This window comes from Python bivittatus, unplaced genomic scaffold (assembly GCF_059951505.1).
Source record: "Python bivittatus isolate LINGU-HERP-01145 unplaced genomic scaffold, Pbiv_v1 ctg000330_np1212, whole genome shotgun sequence".
NCBI classification, from domain to species: Eukaryota; Metazoa; Chordata; class Lepidosauria; order Squamata; family Pythonidae; genus Python; species Python bivittatus.
In genome coordinates, this window is record NW_028277058.1 from 51,163,902 (window position 1) to 51,185,466 (window position 21,565).

The following is a 21,565-nucleotide window of genomic DNA, read 5'->3' on the forward strand; positions in this document are numbered from 1 at the left end:
GGGCGTGGCAGAAAAATGGCCACGGACCACGTGTCGGGGCGGAAAAATGGCCGCGGACGTGTCAGGGCGGAAAAATGGCCGCGGACCACGTGTCAGGGCGGAAAAATGGCCGTACCCCGAGGCGGAGTTCGCACATCGAGGTAAATTTTTGCAGCCAGAGCTGGTCGTAACCCAAAAAGTTCGTTAGTAGAGGCGTTCGTATCCCGAGGTACCACTGTATTAGTCCCTGCCAAATTGCAGGAAGATCTGTTAGAGAAATGGGAAAAAATTCAGTAAATCCCACAAAGAGGAATAGAAAGACCAGGACACGTTTAGGCTTGAGAAAAGATGGAGGTACAATGGCTCTCTTTAGATACCTTGAAGGGTTACATATAGAAGGTTGAGATGTTTTCTCTCCATAGATTGATTTAAATGCAGGAGTTAAGGTACTTTCTCACTGCTAGGAAAAAAAACTGCAACAGTGAAAGTAGCAACTATGGAGCCAAATATCCAGAATGCTGGTGGGGTGCCCTTTATCAGAGGTATACCTTCATTCCTTTTGGGGTGAGGTCTAACGGTAACCATTCTGTCCTGGAAACCACAAGGTATTTACTGTGAACATTATAGGCTTTTAATACATCTGTTTGAAGCTTGTGGTTTTTGAAATGAGTCATAGCTAATATGATTTCTATCATCAGAAAACAGAAAAACCATTAGAATAACCAGTTTTATTCAACATAACACTATTAGAAGAATGTATTCCAAATTCTTGAATCAGAGTTCCACAGAGAGTAACTTAAAAAACATATAACCCCATCAAAACTTTAATGGACCAAGTCTGGAGCCAAAGAAAGAGGAAGAGTTAAGTTTAATATAGGCACACACACAAATCATTACACTTTATTTGCCCAAATGTTAAAAGATATTCTGCTTTTTCAAACAGGAGACATTAATTTGAAACGGCTTCAGAAGAAATACAAAACTAATGAAATTACTGCTTATTTTTCTAAAGCTCCAGCCACTTATGATCTTGCCAGAGAAAGGTATATTCATAAGAACAATCACTTACATCATATTCAATCTAGGCAGAAAAAGGTTTATAAAGATTGCATGGAGAGGCTGATCCAAAAAAAGATGCCAACAAAATCAACGCCAACAGTCCACTGTGTATTTCTGTGATTTGCAGGACTTTTAATATTCAATGCTGAAAGGATATTCCTTGTGATTAATACACCTACAGAAAGAAAAAAATCAGACATTTTAATTAAATGGTACTTAAGTCTGTCTTAGGAGGGTGGGCCAAAGCAAGAACTGTATCTTAGTGCCCTAAGCTTGCTATTCCAAAAGTTCTTGGTAACATCTAGCAGGAGCTTGCACAAATTGTGATTCTCAAGCAAATGTAGCCTCTAGCACACACAAGAGTCTCTTCACTTGTTTTTTGGGGGGGAGGGGGAATCATCTTCAAACCGCAAAGGCAGATCCTCTGTTGTGGAAGCCTGGCTGGATTATCATCAAGCACAGTAAATCTGCATTTTAATTTAAAGCAAATAAGGACCTCAGAATGTACCACTCACGGACACCTTCAAGCCATAGAGTTCATTGGCAAGGATTCAGTATGGCTGTTGAATGCTGAATGCTCACAACTCAGGGTACAGTGAGCCTACAACTGCTTCTGACTCTTTCCCAACCTGCTGTCCTTCACATATAGTGGACCATAAGCCATGCTGGCTGGAAATTCAGGGAGTTAGTCCAGCATACTGAAGAACACAAGGTTGTCAAAATGACCTTTTATTACCAGATACTGTACATATATAAACTTGAGCAAAAAAGCAATTGAGTAAATACTTTCATCCCTGTCTGCTGGTTTGTTGAATAAATAAGACATCAGTTGGTTCATGCAACTTACTAAGCCAAAAGCAGTAGCTTATAGACCACAAGAGCTGGGTTTGCACAACACATTAAACCAAATCCAAAGGAATGACATGATGGCTTTGTGGGACATGTGACTCCAACTAGGAAGTGTTGTTTCTGATAAAACGGATTAGGTTGAACAGCATGTTGTTTATATTGAGAGAAGTCTTTGTTTATTATAATGCTAATCACTTACCACATACCACTTTACGGTTTGATCCATGGTTAACATGGAGCTCTCACATAATTAAAAATATCATGTTGTGGAACTGTATTAATTTAGATCAAATAACATTTCAAAAATGGACATAAAAGTAACAAGTAAAACTAATTCCAAAGAGAACAGTCCATTTATTTTGTTCTGAGATAATTTACGTGAAGCATATATACTTATACAGAAAAAAATCATACAAAAAGCTGAGATGAGTTGCTTTAAATAAATACTAAATAAATAAGTACTAAATAAATCTCAGAAGGTTCTGCTGCACAGCAAAATCATCCAAGGGCTTTCTCAGGCTGTCACCCAAGAAAGCACTGCAATGCTAATTCGTACTGAATTGGACAACAATCCACATTTCCTCCAAACCATACTTACATGGTCATTGCACATGCCCTCCAGTTCCTGTTGAAGCTGAGGATAGTTTCCATGTCCTGCTTAGACAACTCGAAGTCAAATACCTAGCAGACAGGAAAAAATAAGGAATTCTAAGGAGAACTCCCAAAACATGTTTGACATGACATGCTCCAGGAACCTTTAGGAATTGGGTGCCATATACCATATATCTTGAACCATATACCATAGGTATCATATCATATACCTATATACATATATGTTCTTATACGTATATATACACTTATACCCTATGTACAGATCATATACCATAGATCTTGCTCTTAGGATTCCCAGTTAGTACAAAGAATTATTGTCCAAGATTTCTGAAGGGCTAAGGAAGTACAGTACTGTTTTTCATTACTTTAGAAGAGAGAGATTTTCCTCCGTTGCTAAGTACTCTGTTTAATCCACGCTGCGCCTGATTCTGCTGCCTACAGAAACATTTCAGCAGCGTAGAAGGTTTGTATTGATCTACGTCTGCCATCCTCTGCTTGAATCAGTTAAATTAAAAACTAACAAAACCCTCTTCCCAATTTGCCCTAATAAAAGCAAGCAGGCCAACAAAAATAAGGGCAGCATTAAACACAACCCACTCCCAGCTTGCAAATTAGTTTATAACCATTTGGCAACTCCGGTGGAAATTCACAGCAGATTCCACTGATGTTATTTGACCTGAGTAACCAGAATGTTGTTTTTTTTTTATACCAACCTCAAAGCCACAGCAAAATTAGAGTAATTATATGCTTGCCAGTTACTGCTCGACTTGGTGTTCCTTCCTCCCAAAGGCTGTAACTTTAGACCAGATAAACCACAGAAAATACTCCTATCATTTCACACTATTTAGCCTTACTCTCTGGCAATCTCCTTTCCATCTCTGTGTTCATGTGTAACTGCTATCAGCCAGGGTAAACAATTCATTAAATGGATTCTTTCTTGTGGGAACTGTAGTGCCAAAAATTGATGGTATTCTAGGGGCTACAAAAATGGGGCTGGGATGGCCTAAGTGGTCCACAACCTGGCTGGCCACCTTTGGCTCACATGAGATGGCCTAGACAACTGATAGGTGAGCCAACCTGTGCAAAAGAAAGGTAAAGGAGAAACTAGTGTAATTAATCTCTGCATTAGCCTGCCTCCATCAAGCCCTACAATGCCAATAGTTGAGTGCACATGCAGTTGTGCTGGTTTTTGCTGATCTCTGCATACCTCCATGCAGATAACCCTTTGTCTAACAGCCTACCTTACCTTTCACGAGAAATGCAATTGCTGCCAGGTATACGAAGAGGCCCAATGCAATTATAAGAAGCTATAGCTGGGTTGGGAAACATGTGCCTTCTAGACATGTCTTCTGTAACTCCAATCAGCCCCAGCCAACATAGCCAATGATCAAGAAAATAGGAACTGTAGCAAAACAACACTAGGAGGGCTCAAGAGTGCTATAATTCATTCAAAGCCAACTTTCAGTGATATCCATCATCTCACAATTGGGGCAAGCTGTTTCAGTCTTGGGAACAAAAGGACAGAGTCTTCAAACTGAGTCTTATTAGTATTTCCTCACTCTTGGTCAACTCATGTAGACAAACTAACTTCAGAAGCAGAAAGCAGAGAGTAACTGCATTCCTGAGTGATCGCCAATTACTGTGGATCTTTTTATTTTGTATTTATTATTGTAATATTGTAATTTTAATTGATTTTAATTGTTTTGTAAATCACCCAGTCGTTTAACGAGATGGGCAGTGACACATCTACCATCTACCAACCCACACTGGACTAGTACAGTAGATTACAGTCCATAACCTCCAATGAAGAGCCTTTCATCCTACACTGGACTGATTTGGGCTGCTGCTAATAATAATAGTAATAATAATATGCCATGTAGGAACCAACCAATCCAAAAGGGGATGTTATTTTTACCTTGAAGTTTTCTTCAATCCGTGCTGGAGTGATGGACTTGGGAATCACAACTACATTTCTTTGGATATGAAACCGGATCAGGACCTGATAGCCAAGACCAGACCAAACAAAATAAGGATTATTGATCAGAAAAATCATATGCCACTCCCCCACAAATCATGTATGCACATTAACATGCTGACATAGAAGCTCTTCCAGGATGCCTCCCTCCCAGCAAAATCAATGGTTCTTTTCTGCACTATTTGGCATCTTGAGCAGTACAGTCTACACAGGGGTTATCTGTTGCTCCCAAGCATCTGGATCCTGCAATAGGAGCAGAATAATATCCACTATGCTTGTGTAGGGGGGAGGAGAGTTTCCAGCATTTTGGAGCCTACTTGATTGCTGCAGCTTTCCATTACTGCTCAACCTCACTTAATTTCATGCCTTGCCTTGAAGCCGTATCAAACTTTGTGAAATGTTGACTCTCAACAGTGCTTTCTGTCTTGTCCACTGAATACCAGCCAACATTAAGAACCTTTGCTAATCATGAATGTGGACTGAGATAACTTTGCTTAATGACCGATTGTGTAAGCATCTGAACCTGGACATATTATGACTTTGCTAAAGCCTTGCAAAGCAGGATAGTCACCAGTTTTCTCATGGAGGCACTTACAAATTTAAGTTATTCCTCCCCCGTCAATGTCCAGACTATTACATGATAGTGCCCAGGTCTCAAAAAAGCTACCAACCAATTATCTGAAATGTATGTCCCATCATTATTTCCTTACTTAACTGATTGAGAGTGAACAGAAGATAGCCTGGACTCCATTAGAGGTTTTTGGAGCAACTGCAATAGATCTGCAACAATTTCAGACTCTCATGTATGAACTACATTGCAATGGTTACTATGAGGTACAAAAACAATGCTATCAAACTCCATCCTTGTGATGAAAAAAGGACATACAATATAACAAACAATAAACACAATAAAATCTGCTTGATCCATTCCAAGGTCCAAAATACACTGCATAATTCTTTAGAAATACTTCCAACGAACTCAGTGGTTTAACACAGTGCTTCTCAACCTCAGCAATTTTAAGAAGTGTGGAGTTCAACTCCCAGAGTTCCCCAGCCAACATTCTGGGAGTTGAAGTCCACCCATCTTAAAGTGGCTGAGGATGAGAAACAGTGGTTTAACATACTGAAAGTTGCTACGTACAAGGATTGTGTGCAGCTGCACAAAGATTCTGCATATTCTGACTTACTAAGAGAGAACTTTGATCACCTAATGAAGCCATTGTGATATATAATAGACATATTCTTTCCCTTCACTTGACTTAATCTTTTTAACTCGCCATGCTGGGGCCTAAATTAGGGATTCTCTGCATTCAAAATAGATTGCCTATCACAATGTCATGACAGACAAACCTCCTATGAACCCCCCCACACCCCAAAAAATACACTGAAATTGAATGACATCCTCTTTCACTTCTCTGAAGACAAAGCAGTCTTTTTCATGCAGATCTTCTGAACAAGACCTGGATCTCCTTTGGATAAGCTGTATCTGATAACCTGAGATACAAAGATTCTTTCCCCCTGCTAGTTTAATTATTCATTTTACTATTAAAAATATTTTAATAATTATGTTTACTTTGATGTATTCTACATGCATGCAGATAGCCAGTTTTGCAAGTCATCAAGAACCTATTTTGACAGTATACATATATATTACAGCTGTGCATATTTCAAAAATGATTACAAAAAAGTGCTCTTCTGTTAAGATACAGTTAACATTGAGTTGACAGAGCAGAAAGGCTTCTGAGTTATCATCAAAGCACAAAAAATATCCTTTTCCTCATTCAATCAACTATTCAGGAAAGCAAGCTATTCCTGCTGTGATAAGTAGATTTTAAAGATTTATTTCTCAAAACAGCACCTGTCCCTCCAATAACCATCTGATTTCCTACTTAACTGCATACACACACCTGAGCTGCTGTTTTATTGTGCTTAGCTGCAATCTCTTTAATTTTTGGATCATCCAGGAGTGATGGATCTTCAGGCTTGGCCCTAGCATAAAAAGAAACCAAGGGTAGCAGATAATTAATAACACTAAGAAAATTGGCATTTAAGAGGAATAAAAGTATTACAATCAAATTGCAAGGCTGGCTAGCTAGAATGGAAAATGCAACATCAGTCCAGTCTCTTTAACACTTCCCCAAATCAGCTTTTCTCCCTAATGTATGATTTCATCCTTTATGAATTGTAAAAAGAAGAGAACTAGTTCAGTTCAGCGATTTGGCAATGAGATGATAAGCCCATAGCTTAACTTCACATTAGCCCTGAACCCATCTGGTGATCTCTGGAGAGCTTTCTCACAAATATTATTTAGCTGAATCATGGCTATTCAGTTAAATTATAATTAATGAAGATCACTCAACATGCTAAACCAGAAACAATTTACAAAATACATTGGTTAAGTTCATATAACATGCTAAGTAAACTCTTACAGCCCCATGTGTGTTGTGTAAATCCAGTCTATGGCTAAGTTCACCCAACACACTAAATTATGGTTTGCTTAGTTATGGTTTGTTGTGCAAACCAACACTGACTAGGTTCACACAACATATACGCTCATGAAGTGGTTTTTATGGTTTAGGCTTCATGTGTTGTATGAATCCAGCTTCCTAATCTTTTTTCTCTGCATCAGATCTGTCGCCTGCACTACCTTACATGTTTTTAATTTAACTACTACTGTTTCTGTTATTCACTGTATATTATGCTATGAATAGTCACTAACTACAAACTAAGAATGTTTGTAATATATACATATTCCTCTTACTAATCACAATTACAGTTTTTGTTGAGAAAGTAAAAAATTATTAAACTCAATAAATCTGTTTTATTTCCATCACATAAGTAGGTAGCTAGTTATAACTGACATAAATATGTCTCCTAATAGGATGGCTGGTGTGGGTCTTCCGGGCTGTGTGGCCATGTTCTTGAAGTTTTGTTTCCTAACGTTTTGCCAGCACCTGTGACCGGCATCTTCAGAGTGCAGGAGCACAGACAGGAGCAGTTCTCTCTGTGCCCAGGGTGATGTGACCCTTTTGTGGGTATTTATAGAGATCTGAGGGGGGGGGGAAGGGGGGGATTTGAAAGCCTTCGACAATACAATGTCTCCTAATACTCAGGTTTCAAGAAGTGGGTGAGGTGGGGAGAATCCATTGTCTTCCATCTGTCGAACTGCACGCCCATCATTTCTTACTGCAGGTTATGATGGCTGGGGACGCTTGGCCTTGGTCCAGAAATACCCTGAGACCCACATTTCTCGATCTTCCTTTATAATTTCAGGGTATGCATTAATTCTTGAGCCATTTCCATTTCCCATTCATGCATTCCAATGTGCGGTTAAAGATTAGCAAATCAGATGTCAAGACCTCTGAGCTCCAGTACATTTTACTCAGCATGGAGTAAGAGACCAAATGTTCTCACCAGGGCCTATCAGGAGAGCCAAGGGGACTATAGGCTGTGATGGAGATCCCTTTGGAGTGACAGTAATCAATCAGCTTTTCCTGAGTAAGATATGGGTGGCATTCAACCTGCAACATATACAGAAATGGATTTCAGTCTATATTTATTACCCCAAGACAGGTTGAAATTCAAAATAATTCCCAATATTTTTTAAAAACATGATCTGCATTTGGGCCAAGTTCAGCTGTGGACACAGCAAGCTTGTCACTGTGGGAGAGAAAAACTACGTCCAGTTTCAAACAGTTCTTTTCCTCAGAAATCAACGTGATAGATTTCCACAGTGCCACCATGTTTGATTTCAATCACAATCGTTCCCCATATAACTGTGTCATACTGCAGCCCTTACTTAATGGCTAGCAGGATTTTAACGCTGTACTTATTGATTGCTGCTTAAGAAAAATTAACAGGTAGCCCAATACTTTCTCTTGAAACCTCGCCCAACTTTTTTTGTTGGCCTGGCTATTCTACCATGTTAAACCATGATTTGTTTAGTTTACAGCTCAGCAGGTTGTGTAAAATCAACCATGTCTTGTTCATACAATAAATCACGATAGAATGAGAGGTTAACCTGATGCTAAATGAGGTCATCCTCTTCCCAAGACAAATTCCATAATTGTATTAATGGCAACTATGGAGAGGATTTTTGTGTCATGGGGGAAAAATAATTTTAGAAATCATAATATAGAAGTCAAAATAATACATAACTTAACTGATAAAAATAAATGTCTCTCATACTTTTGCCAAAACTCTGAAAAAAGTAATTGTTCTTGTAGTCTTAACGTGTTGAGTTCTCCTCTTGCTTGCAAGTGTACAAGGATGCTCAACTTGTATAGAGTTACAGAGCTGTTGGGAGTTTATTTCTATTTCTGGCTGCAATGCTTATTAAAGAGACTTCATGGCAGTTTCCCAAAAATTCTTTGTATGAATTTTGATTATTAATCAGGAGGTGCTGACTGAATGGGCCTTGCAAGATACCTTGTTTCAGAAATGTCTGGAAATTCAAAATTTGTTTGGAAAAAAAAAAGACTCTGAATGAATGAACAAGACGGTGCACAAGCAGAATCTGACAGAACATGCAAACTATATTTAGAGTGTAATTTTACTCTATAGCATCCTTGTCTGTCATACAATACCTCCTTTCAGAATATATACTGTAGAAGTGCAAGAAGGCAACTATTACATTTTCTAATCAATTTGAATTTGTGATTGCAATATTTATGAATTAGATTGATATTTCAATAGATGATTATATGCCATCAAGTTGTTTTCGACTCCTAGCAACCACGTAGATAGATTTTCTCCATGATGATCTATCGCTGACCTGTTCTTCAAGTCTCCCAACAATGCACTCATTGTCACTGTAACTGAATTTTGATTGAACCCCCACCATATTCATTACAAGTGTTCAATTCTTCCCTGCCAGGGTAGGGTCTGAAAAAAACTATTCTAAATTGTTTCAGCCTCATCCCTTTGTACTGGGGAAAATATAATTTGAGATACTGCTTATTGGCCAGCCCATGAAAAAGCACCGTGCCTGAAATCCCAAAGTATTTTTACAGCTATACTGAAAAAGTGTTTATTTTTGGTCATATAAATATACTCATTCCAATGCTGGATGCTGTGGAATAAGGCTTGAGAGCTGATCCTGCACCCGACTGTCTTGTAGGTAGGTCTTCAACTGCATAGTTGACCAACTTATCATGACTTCCCTAGAATGCTACATCTGCCTTCAACCCAGCTATCCTCTTGCATGAGGAAGCTATTCCTCACTTATCCCAAATCTGACTAGACAAACAGAAGTGGGTTCAAGAATGCCTTACTTGAACTGTTATTTGTTATCAAGTTTTTACTATAAATGGGGATAACTGACTATATCTTCTCAAGAGATTCAGGACAATAGTGTCCTAGGTCTCACACACAATGCATGCATTTAAATAATCTGAGATACTCAGATTACAAGATGTGATGGATTCCATGCCCCTCAAATTTCTTTCCATTGACTTCTTTCCATGATTTTCCAAAAGTTTAGCTAATACTTTCTCTTCCCTGAACCTACAGAACAGAATTACCTGAAAATGATTATCACAAATTCTGGATTTTTCTCCATCACTGAGCTTCCATACCAATTTTTACATCACTGCCAATCCTCAATCCTTCACCCTGGTTTTGTTCATTTAGCATAAAACCTTTTGATCTGAGTCACTTTCTTCAGCCTTTTGCTGACATTACTGTGACTGGGAAATCAACATCTTCAAGAGCTGTAGCAGTTACTACATGGTGAAAATGAGATATTGAAACTTTGCTCAGAGTCAGTTAGAAGATATCTTAAATTGGTTGCAGCTATTTTAAAGCAGACTGCCACAAGCATCTTGAGCATCTCCAGAGATTTTCTTTTTCCAATGACTCTGGGCTATCAAGCTGCAAAGAGGTTTCCTAGGTTACTGTAAAATACTGCATTTTTCCAATTCCAGTGCCTGTAAGATACTGTATTTTTCTAATTCCATACCAATGGGCAGATTCAATTTTTTACAAGCTCAATTGTAACCAAAAACAAAACAAACAAACCCTGCTACTAGTATATATGATAGTTAACTGAACAAGCCTGCTCTGAAATTCAAATCAGAATGATAAAGCACTTTAAAATGCTGAGATCAGCTGTCAGAATGATAGATTAAGGGAGGAGAGCACCATTGTACATTCGGAAATTTCCTGTAATCCTTGGCATCTAGCCAATAAAGACTGTTTTATCCTTGGCTCTCTGCTGTAAAATAATTCATTCTTCATAATCCCCAAAGCACTTCCTGAGAATTTACCTGGTTATTTGCAGGTTTGTATTTCAACTTGGGCTTCTTCAAGATTCTCTCAATCTGTTCATGATTGAAGTTGGAAACACCAACGGCCTTCACCAATCCGGCATCTACGAGTTCCTCCATTGCCTAAGAATATACCAAAGGCCAAATATGAGATAAAGAAGCTGCACATATTCTACCGCTTCAGATCATGCAAACCTTTTTTAGGAGGGGAGGGTTTTTTCTTGTTTTGTTTGGTTTTCTTACACTCTTTTTTCTTCTTCTTTTTCGCTTGTATTCTTTTATTGTTCTGTTTATAAAATTATTGGGAAAAAAAGAACATGCAAACCTCTGAGCACATCAGACTGGGAAAGGGAGATGCTGCAGTTGATCATTTTCATTATTTTTATATCATCATCATTATCATCATCATCATCTGAATACAGTATTACATTATGCCCTGGAAGACAGCTGATATTTTCCAAGGCCCTCTCTTAGAATGACTGGGTTCATACATTGCTATATGCTATGATTTGTTGAATAAGTCCCAATTGGCTGAGTTCATACAACGTACATTGAAACTAAAGCACATTATGTCTTAGTACAATACATGAACCCACCTCTCCCACCAGAGAACTTCAGAGGGAGAGCCGAAAGAGATAAGCAATTCAATTTCTGATGCTGAAGTTAGAGGATTAGGTTATAACTCTGCCAGCAGTTAACAGTATAAATAGGAATTACCCACTAGGCTGAATAGGTCAGCAGATTCCAGTGATTATGTACTATTTGTTATTTGGATATGCTTCAAACTATCCTAGAATAGAAGGTGTACAGCTAATAGAAATTGAATTGTACATAGGTAACTTTTCAAGATGCTTTCTTTCTCTCAAAAAAGGATTAAACCAGTTGTAACACACACCTTTACCAATTTCTACTTTGCATATTTATATGCCTGATGCATTTTATACTCAAATAAATTGAAGATTAGATTACAGCAACATCAAATGTACTCTTGACAAAGAATTATTATGCAAAGCCTGTGAAGTATGTAAATAAATACACAATAAAAATACCAGCTGTTTTGTTTTCTCTGGGTTCTTTTGCTTACCCTAAATAGGAGGGAGAACAGTGAGATTAAATACCTTAATCTCCTCTTCTTGAAAGCTTGTCATAGCCAAGGTAAAGGAGGAGGTTTCAGTCTATATTTCTAACCAAAAATATTTTGTACTTTTTGTAAATATCCTCAAATGATCAGGAGGGACCCATAATTAAGCAAACGTCTTATTAAAATAAGATAGCATAAGTGTAAAATATAATAATCTCATTTTACAATGATAGAAAAATCTCCAGGAGATAAAACTTATGTCATAATTTCAACAAATGCAAATTTAAAACATTTGCAATGTAAAAGTGCAAGGCATATAAAATCCACATAAAAAACACTTCATACAGGGAAGAAATCCCTTTAATTGTAACTGAACATACCTCCCATGTGTCTAAAATATCTGTGTTACCGGCTATCATCATGCCTTTTTCATTCATAGGAAACAGATCATCTCCTGCCTGTCAATACAAAGCAAGATTCCAAGTCAGATGGTTGGTGTGGGTCTTCTGGGCTGTGTGGCCGTGTTCTGGAAGTTTTGTTTCCTTAAAGCCTTCGACAATACATTCCAAGTCAGTTTTCTTCTGAATAGATAACATTGTCTTAGGCAGAACCAAGCAATAAATCTTCCCTAATGGTGTTATTCAGTATGCAGAAGCGGACCTGACAGGGTTGTGTCCCTGATCAGCTGAAGGACCATGCACACCATCAGCAAAAGGGTGGTGACATCAAAGCAAGCATTATTTCATTTTTTTGAAGGTCAGAACAGGGCATGGGAGACAAATTGCTCCCATTTGCACCATCAAAAATCCTTCACCCTTCCAAAAAATAGCCTGAAATTGCACCACTGAATCTCAGCAATTAAGTGGCTACGTTTAGGGTCCTTTGGGAGGTCTAGAAATGCCCTATCCCCCAGAGGTTTCCTGATCCTATTTCAACCTTTTGAGGAAAAGTCTGAAAGATTTTTTTGCAATTTTTAGGGGCATCATCTCAGGGTATCAAGGGACTATAGGTTGTCCACAAACTGCTCAACTCAGTTGTACAGATAGTCCTCGCTTAGTGACCACAATTGGGACTGGTAATTCCGTTGTTAAGTGACACAGTTGCTAAGTGGAAAATCACGTGACCACAATGGGCTTATGACCTCACTTCCCATTTGGTTGTTAAGCAAGACATCACATGGCTGCGACTTGTGATTTTACTTCTGTGTTCTCCATTAACTCTGCTTGTCAGAAGCTGGTTGTGAAGCACGCACATGGTGATCACATGACACTGCAATGGTCATAAATGTGTGCCAGTTGTGAACTGCTCGAACGGTGATCATGTGACTGTGGGATGCTGTGATAGCTGCAAATGCAAGGATTAGTTGCAAAGCTATTTTTTTTAACACCATCGTAACTTCAAATGGTTGCTAAATGAGGCATTCGGTAAATGAGGACTACATGTAATGGGATGTGCTTGGTTCTGAATTTGGGAAGATGCCATAAAGAGAATCAAAGCAGTGGTCTATCCAGCTCAGTAAAAGTAATGATTCTCTAAATTCCTGGCAATGATTTTTCATTGCCTTATCTGGAGACACTGGAGACTAAACACAGAATGTACTGATTGCAAAACAGATACAATACTCTTAATCTATGTTCCCCAAGTAAGAATACATTGTTGTACATTCCTTTCTCAAGCTAAAAAACAGCACTTTCTTATATTCATAAGAAACTAGTCAGCCAGTCACTTAATTTAGAAAATGGAATTGATATAAAAAATCTAGAGCAGACATCAGCAAAGGATTTTAGAAGGTGGAATCCATGGTGCAGCCTCTTCAGATGCCACTGGCATCCCATAATAAAAATATATAATGGTTAACAGCACCACACCTTAGTAGCTTTTGGACATTCCACTCTGAAGATCTTACAAGAGATGTTAGCCATTTTTATTTTTCTAATAATTAAAAAATGGTTTGTGGTTGTGTAATGCCATTTAGGTGTTCCACAGGCATTACCTCGGTAGCCCCAGGTTTATACTACCATCCTTCCACTGTAATCACCCATGGACTGCAAGGTTAATCTGCTCTAATCTCCATTAAAAGTATCTTTGATAGGATTCTTATAAGCTTGGTATTCTAAACACTGAATGCCAAACTTATGGCCAGTATTAAATCACAGGAACAAGAAACTTGTTCAAGTGCAGATTTGCTTGAACAACAGAAAAATCCACCCCATAAACAGTGTTTGATGGGGCTGCATGAAAGGTGGGTGGAGCTAGATTTCCTCCCCTCCCCCATGCCTTTTCTTACTACACTCTTTTACATACTGAGCCTTCCTCACATCCAGCCATCTGAATGCGTGGGAATGGAGATGCTTAGACTGAAGAGTTGGATTTCCACCTTATGCTCCCTCTTCAGCTCTCTTGGGCCAATCAGGTAGCAGTGGGGAGAGTGTGGGATGGAACTTCAATGATCCTGTTGTGGGCCACCTGTTCCCAGTTGATTGATGGTGAGAAAAGCTGAAGAACTACAGAAATTTGAGAGCTGTAGTCCCAACATATGGAGATGATTGGGAAGACTACAGTAATTGTGTGTCAGTTTTTTTCCCACCAAAAGAAAGGAAAGCAATTTGGAGTACCTTGCATCCTAGAGGCCAGTGAATAAGGTAGAGGTCAAGGTAGTTCAATTTCAAGGCTTTTAGAGTTGCCTGACAGGCGCCCTTGACCAAAGCCTTCTCATGGAAGGTGCACCAAAGCTGCAAGAAAAACACCACGTGGAGAGGTTATTCCCTGTGTCCCCCAAACTATGCATATGGCTGTCAATGTGTCCAAACAACTCCCCTGGATTATAGGAAATATTTAAAAATCAGCCTACATCTTATATAGGAAACATGAAAAATCTGGAGGGTGGACACCAACTTCCAAGAAAAGAAAAACACCAACTTCTTAAATTACCAGTCCATTCTTTGAATCAGGAATAGATTAGATGAGGGCTACTAAATTTAAGGTCAATCCCAACAAGATGCTGGAGATGCCTGGCTGCAGTTGCTGACCATAGTCCACATTACAAACAGCTAGCCTTGAAAGTAGTTCAAAAACTATGGCCAGCACAAAAGACAGCAAGGAGATTATTAACTGAGTGTACGGAACATATCTTACGTGTATAGAATAGCCTGCACCAATTCTTTTCTTTCTGAGCTTAATACAACAGGCAGGGTTAACATTTTTAAAGCAAGGCTGCTTTCTGAAACACATGGGCTTTTAGTGTGGATTATGCAACCATTTGTAACTGTGGACGTCCTATTTCAAATACTGTATTCTCTATGTGACTTCATCTCTGGAACTAATAATCACATGTTGGGGGAGATGGGTGGCACACAAATTTAATAATAAATTTGTTTGTTTGTTTGTTATAAACAAACAAACAAATAAAAAGCACGATCCAACATAAGAAAAAGATTTAGAATGACTACAACAGTTATTTATTTATTTGTATGCCGCTGAATCTTCCTAAACTCCAGGCAGCTTACAAACATTGCTGCAGGCCATTTAAAAACACTCCAAATTTGTTTTTTCCTAAGATGTAAACATATATACCTTGCTGACAATAAAAAGATCCTCACGCTTTACAACCCCAGCCTGGATCCTGTCTTGAATACCATTGCCGACTTCTTCTTCATTTTCGTACACGTAGGCACAGTCTACATGGCGATAGCCTACATCAATAGCCTTCTTCACAGCGTCTTTTACTTTTCCTGGTGGAGACTGGACAACAGAAGAATCCTAGTCAAGTATCTTATTTGGCTAATTTGTCACATATCTATTTCCCCGCCCCCCCCCAACTCCAGAAACATCTTACCTAATATCATGATATTAGTCTAATATTTAACCACAGTTGGTTGTTTTGGGGAAGGTTCAAAAATGGTATAAAACTAGAGGTAGATGCATACACAAGTTATAGGATGGACAACCTTCAGCCTGCACATAAAGCTAAGGCATAACAAAATCCATCATTTTATAGTGTAGGATGATGTGTGATTCCAGGTAACATATTCACCTTGTCAAGTTATATCCTGCTGACAAAGATATACAAAAACAGACACCAACAATACCTGTTGTCAGTTTGGAAACAAAAAGCTTGGTAAGATATAGAAAGTACGTTATACTTAACTATGGCTAATGAAGACCATGGTATGAAATAGGCTCTAACCCTGGTTTCCCATCTTGATTTGCAACCAACATTTAATCAACAATTAAATTAAACATTTAATTTAGTTTACACAGTATTTGCCAATATCCCCAGGCAAGGAAAGCAAAAAGTGTTATATCTGCATAGGCCAGCTAAGAAACTACATAATTGTATTCAACTCCCTTTCGTTGTACAAAGGGGTGCCAATTAACAAGGTCACTGCAGTTATCTCAAGGAGGGGGGGCTAATTATCAAAAAAATAAAGAGTGGACACTCAGAGTGCTGTATGTTAACTCTTGATCGCTTATGCTATCTTGGATGGGGACAGTTGTTAACACTTAACCTCTCCTTTGGTAAACAAGGGATATTTGCAAGTCCCACTTGTATTTTTTGGCAATTTTTGAGAGAAACACTGATACAAGTCAATACTCTGCACTAGCAAACTTAGGAACAGAGCATGAAGAAAAAAAAAATCTAAGCATGAGGCTTCCTGTAACTCCCTGTGTTGACCAATGCCTTGCTGTTGGGGGATAATGGGAAATGTAATCCAATACACTTATTAGTTATTAAAGGGAAAGTATTACTGAACACTATGTTTCATCAGTGGCATTATTTGCACAGAAGAGTAAGCCAAGATTCTGGGCATCCTAACTGATTGTGAATGAGCTGCATGCTCTTGAACGTAGCCCTTTTGTGCCTCCCACCACCATGAATAAGTGAGTAATGGGCAACACAGACTCAATCAGATGCACTGGTCCTATTCACAGTAGCCCAGAACAGTATATTGGGAAGAACTACAGAAGTCATAGCCCAAAACATTTGGAGAACACCCTACTGCCTATCCTTAGGTTACACAAAGCAGAAATGATTTGTTTAGGGTATTATTCAAACTAAGGATATTTATTCAGCTAGTGTACTTGTATTAAAAGCAGCCAAGCAGAAATGAATGGCCTGGGTGAACCAGTGTGCAGCCCATGCTCCAGAATCCTGTATAAGTGCAGCTGGCACTTCTAATGAAAATTGTAGCCAAAATATGTAGCTAACTTAATTAGGTCTTCATGTACCATAACAGTTTTTCAAGTCATGCATTGGTAGTTCTCTTCTAAAGCCAATGAAGAAAGTCAAGGACAGTACAAATAGCAAATTATCTGAGGCATCTGAGGTTTTCTGGAACAAATCCTGCTTCTACAGGCAAATCACGCATATTTGATTTAGGATGGCAGGCTTTTCCAAAGGCAGAGCTACAGGCTGCCATCTTTATTAGAAAATACAATTAACAGAAGGAAACCTTGTTTGGAACAGATGACTTCTATTAGCAAAAGCTCCTGCTGAAATGATTGTGACTGCTAATTATTGAAAGTAATTTGACCAATGCTCTGTCTGCAGATTATGAAGAAGGGCCATCCAAGAAGAACAAAGGGCCATTTTCTTCAAGGGATTTGCCTAAAGGAACACCTGCAGTACGTGGTTGAGATCAGAAACCTGCTGCGTGGGCAAGCAAGGGATAAACAGCACAATGATTTAGAGGGTCACACGCAGCCTGTGGGTTGGAAACCTCCACTCTACCTGGTTCTCTTAATTCTTCAGATATTATCGCTCAATCCCAAAGTCATCAAAAACAAGTTTCTGAGAAAATGTCTTGTTCCTCCTCACCGTCATTACAAAAGAACCCTTCTACAGAACATTCTCTACAACTGTATGCAGTTGCCCCCACACTGCACATACCTAATGCTCTGTAGCTCATTTTAACCCATTTTTTTCATTTTTAATCTTGTTCTTAATAGAGTGCAATCCTGCATTATTTTATTTATACTTGAACATGTTGCTTCGGTGTGGCTGGTTCTTCTTATATGTCATTTCAAGCTGGTCGTTGACTGAAATAAAGTTATCTCTCTAGTGTAATTTCTTTATTTGATTGTTGTAAGCCACCCAGAGTTGAGAGTTGGGTGGCATACAAGTTTAATTAATTATCATCATAATAAATCTATGCTCTAGGGTTGTTGATGTTTATGAGTAAGAAACTATATAAGTGTAGTCAACTCCCTTATGTTAAATAAATGTGTGCCCCCAGGCAAGGAATTTGCAGTTATCTCAAGGAGGGACACTGATCATCAATGAAAAATAAATGTACAAAGGATGGAGACCCAGAGTTCCATATTCAAGCTCTTTATTGCTTATGCTGTCTTGGCTAGATTATGGCTATCTTGGATTGTTAATCCATCATTTTACTTACTCCCACCCATTGAAATGGGCAACAGTAAAAAAGCAAAGGCTAAGATGACCCTTTGCTCCTCAAACCACTCATGAAGAAAAACAAAAAGCTTAAAACATCTTTGTGGCTCTCAGCACAAGAAGCATTTTATAGATGAGAAATGATAAATAAGCATAAATGGTTACCTTATTGTGATGTACTAGAATTTTCTCAAGGGGATTGTAAAATAAAATCAAGAGAAGATTTGACAACAGAAGGATATACTTGTCAATGGTTTTCTTATGTACAATCATCAGAATGGTTTAAAGTGGATACAAAACTTAGTTTGAACTAGAATTATGTACAAATGATGAACATGTTATTGCTAAAATGCATAAACTTTTGTTGAAATACAAGACAGAATAAAAAAAAGTGAAAGAATGTATGACAAAAAGGGCTAAAAATTTTGGCTACAATATACAGATGGATCACTAGGAAAATATGTGGTTGAAAGGATTGAAATTTTCATTATGTTCTGGCCTTAAAGAGAATTTTTATAAAATGATGTATTGTTGGTATTTGTTACCACAGAAATTGTCTAGAATGTATAAAGGTGGAAATGTGAACAACATGAAGGGACACTTTATCATATATAGTGGACGTGTAAAAAAGCCAAAAAAAATCTGGATATAAATAAATACACTAAGAAGATTTTAAAGACTAATGTACAACTGAAACCAGAGGCTTTTCTTTTGGGATTAATGGACAGAAAACTAGCAAAAAGGCATGGAACTTTGTTTTTATATATGATGGACTGTAGTGAGATTGCTATATGCTCAAAAGTGGAAAAGTTCAGCACTACCCACAATAGAGGAATGGTTGATGATGGAACTTGCAAAGATAGCTAAACTGATTTCCTTGATTAGAGAAAAAACAATATCTACAGTTATGGCTGACTGGAAACCCCTTATAGACTTTTTGCATAAACAACAAAAAATGCACTTATGTCTTTTGGTTTTGATGGTTAGAAAAATAGATAAAAGAAAAAGGTGAGCTTTTTTGTAATCACAGAGTAAAAGATAACTGTGATTTACTTTTATTTGCTGCAAAGGAAATTGGAAGCTTCTTCTATTTCTTTTTATCTTTTCTTTCTGCACTTTTGTCTTTGTCCTTTTCTTCCTCCTTTGCTTCTTTATTTTGTTTATTCTGTATTAGTTTGTGTTAGTTTTTATGTTGTCTTAACTTGTAATAAAATTTATATTAAAAACAAAAAACAAAAAAACTAAAATAGCCTTTTCCTCAGTGAAACAGATTGACCTGTTACAACAGAAGGCCTGTCACCTCTCCTCTGAAAATGGATTTCTCTTTTGTTTTGAAGCTATTTGGGCAAGGATGACACTTTTCTGCATACAGAGGACAAGGAAAACAGATACTGTACATCATCACCCTCTTGAGTGGAAACAAGGTTTATAAAGATTTTAAAAATATAATGTACAAAGATGTCTTTAAGGGACCTTCTACCAACTTTTCCAGCCATTTTATTAGAGTTTAACATTTTTAAAAATCTGTTTCAATTTTATATATTGACAAGCTCAGTCGAAACAGTGAAAAACCTCAATGTTGTTTCCTTGGCTTGGAGCTTCATATGTTCTGCGCACCAAGTCAATTATGGTTTTGTTACAAACCCTAACTCACAAATCATGGCTAAATGTGATGTGTGAACCCGGCAGTGCTTCTGTTCATGGTCCCAGTCATCAGATTTCCCACAGGGCAGTTAACTACGTTCCTCGGTGCCAGACTGGCACCATTTTGGGTACCTAAATACAGGAAGGGCCCAAATGGAATGGAAGCTTCCGATGTGAAAAATGTGTTATTTTTTTTAAAGAACAGGGACATGTTTTCTTTTAAATAATTGCTTTCTTAAATGCAGTAAAAAGAACCTTTAAGTCCTGCAATAGCTGGAATTAGCCATCAAAACAGATCTCATGGGGTTCTAAGAAGACTGCACAATAGACAAATAAGGAACTGGACTGACAACTTTTTATTTTCACGAAAGCAACCACATGATATTAATCAGACTAATTTCTGAATAAATATGTCTAAAATCAATATGCACTATTATGCAGCAGTTAAATGTATAGGGCGCCCTATGGGGGGGGGGAGATAAACATCAGAAAACCACAATTTTCACCAGTACTGCTTCTCTTCATGCCACTGTAAGGGTAGAAAGGTGAAAGTGAGGAGAGAGATTAATTCATTCTTACCATTTTTATTTTAGTCACTTGACCACGCTGGCCACTAACTCATACCCAGCTCAAAAGAACTTACTACTAAGTAACAGGGCAAGAACATCTCCCAATACAGAAGCAGACGCAAATTCTGGACCTCAAGATTGTGAAAAAGCGTCAGTGATTAGAGAGGAAAACCGGTTTCCAGCTGGTATTGCGGAACGCAAGTGGCATATACAGCGCAGGGGTGAGGATCGGAACCTTCACATGATCTTAAAACTACAATTCCCAGCATCCCTACCGATAAGCCGCATTAGCGGAGACTCCTGGGAGAATTCAGCATCTCAAGGCAAGGCAGGTACCCTCGCCGTGCAAACAAAGCAATTTCTAGACATGAAACCAGGAGCCAAAGCAACTTTAACCCATTTTGTTTAATTTCCGTCCGGTGCGTCTGTGCCTGTCCCTCTCCCGTTATTTCGCCGCTGGGCAACAAAAGAGGGGCCTTCCCCTAAATGCTGAACCGCCGCTCGCACTTGGGAGAGCGAGGAACCCCAAAGCTTTCTGCACGACATAGAAAAACGCCCCTTTCCTTGACGAGGAAGCAGCAGGCAGGGAGCCACGCGAGCAGCTCTGAAATCCAGCTGCAAGCCTGCAAGACGCGTGGCCTGCTGCCAGCTTGCAATTTCTTTCTAGGCATAACCTCGTGCAAAAGGAAAAGCACAGAAAGCCGTTCTTCCCCGCGCCCCCCCCCGCCCGCCCCCCTTTCGCACCGCCGGAGCAAAAGAGGAAGCCCCGCGAACGGAGGCGGGAAGGGGCGGATGATGGGCGCGCCCCCGTTTCCATCCAGACGGCCCGAGCGCGTCCTGAGGGGAGCGAGCAGAGGCGTCCTGGCAGCGAAGGCTTACCTTCCACGTGCCCAGCCCCAAAATGGGCATCTTTGCCTTCGTGTACAGCTCCACGTATTTGGCCATGGCAGCCGCCCCGCGAAGCCCGAGCCCCAGGCGCCAAGTGCGGAGAAAGGCGCAGGCTCGGCCGCGGCGAGTCCCTTTTATGGACGCCGGACCCGCCCCGCGCCCGGGAGGGACAGAGCGGGATCGTTGATGCCTCCGGGGGGCGTCGCCCGGGGCCAGGTTTTCTCTGGGGTGAGGTTGGTGCGGGCA

General features: G+C 39.1%; 1 protein-coding gene across 1 annotated transcript; it reads right to left on the reverse strand.

The window, feature by feature from the left end:
• Positions 1–692: 692 nt before the first annotated feature.
• Positions 693–21,474, reverse strand: LOC103050065 (aldo-keto reductase family 1 member B10-like). Its single transcript, XM_088141299.1, has 10 exons — positions 21,311–21,474; positions 15,395–15,562; positions 14,437–14,553; positions 12,202–12,279; positions 10,741–10,863; positions 7,889–7,995; positions 6,382–6,463; positions 4,415–4,498; positions 2,486–2,568; positions 693–1,213 (listed from the first exon to the last, which is right to left on the reverse strand). The coding sequence occupies exons 1-10, from the start codon at positions 21,374–21,376 to the stop codon at positions 1,171–1,173; spliced, it is 951 nt and encodes a 316-aa protein (XP_087997425.1). The 5' UTR covers positions 21,377–21,474; the 3' UTR covers positions 693–1,170.
• Positions 21,475–21,565: the final 91 nt, after the last annotated feature.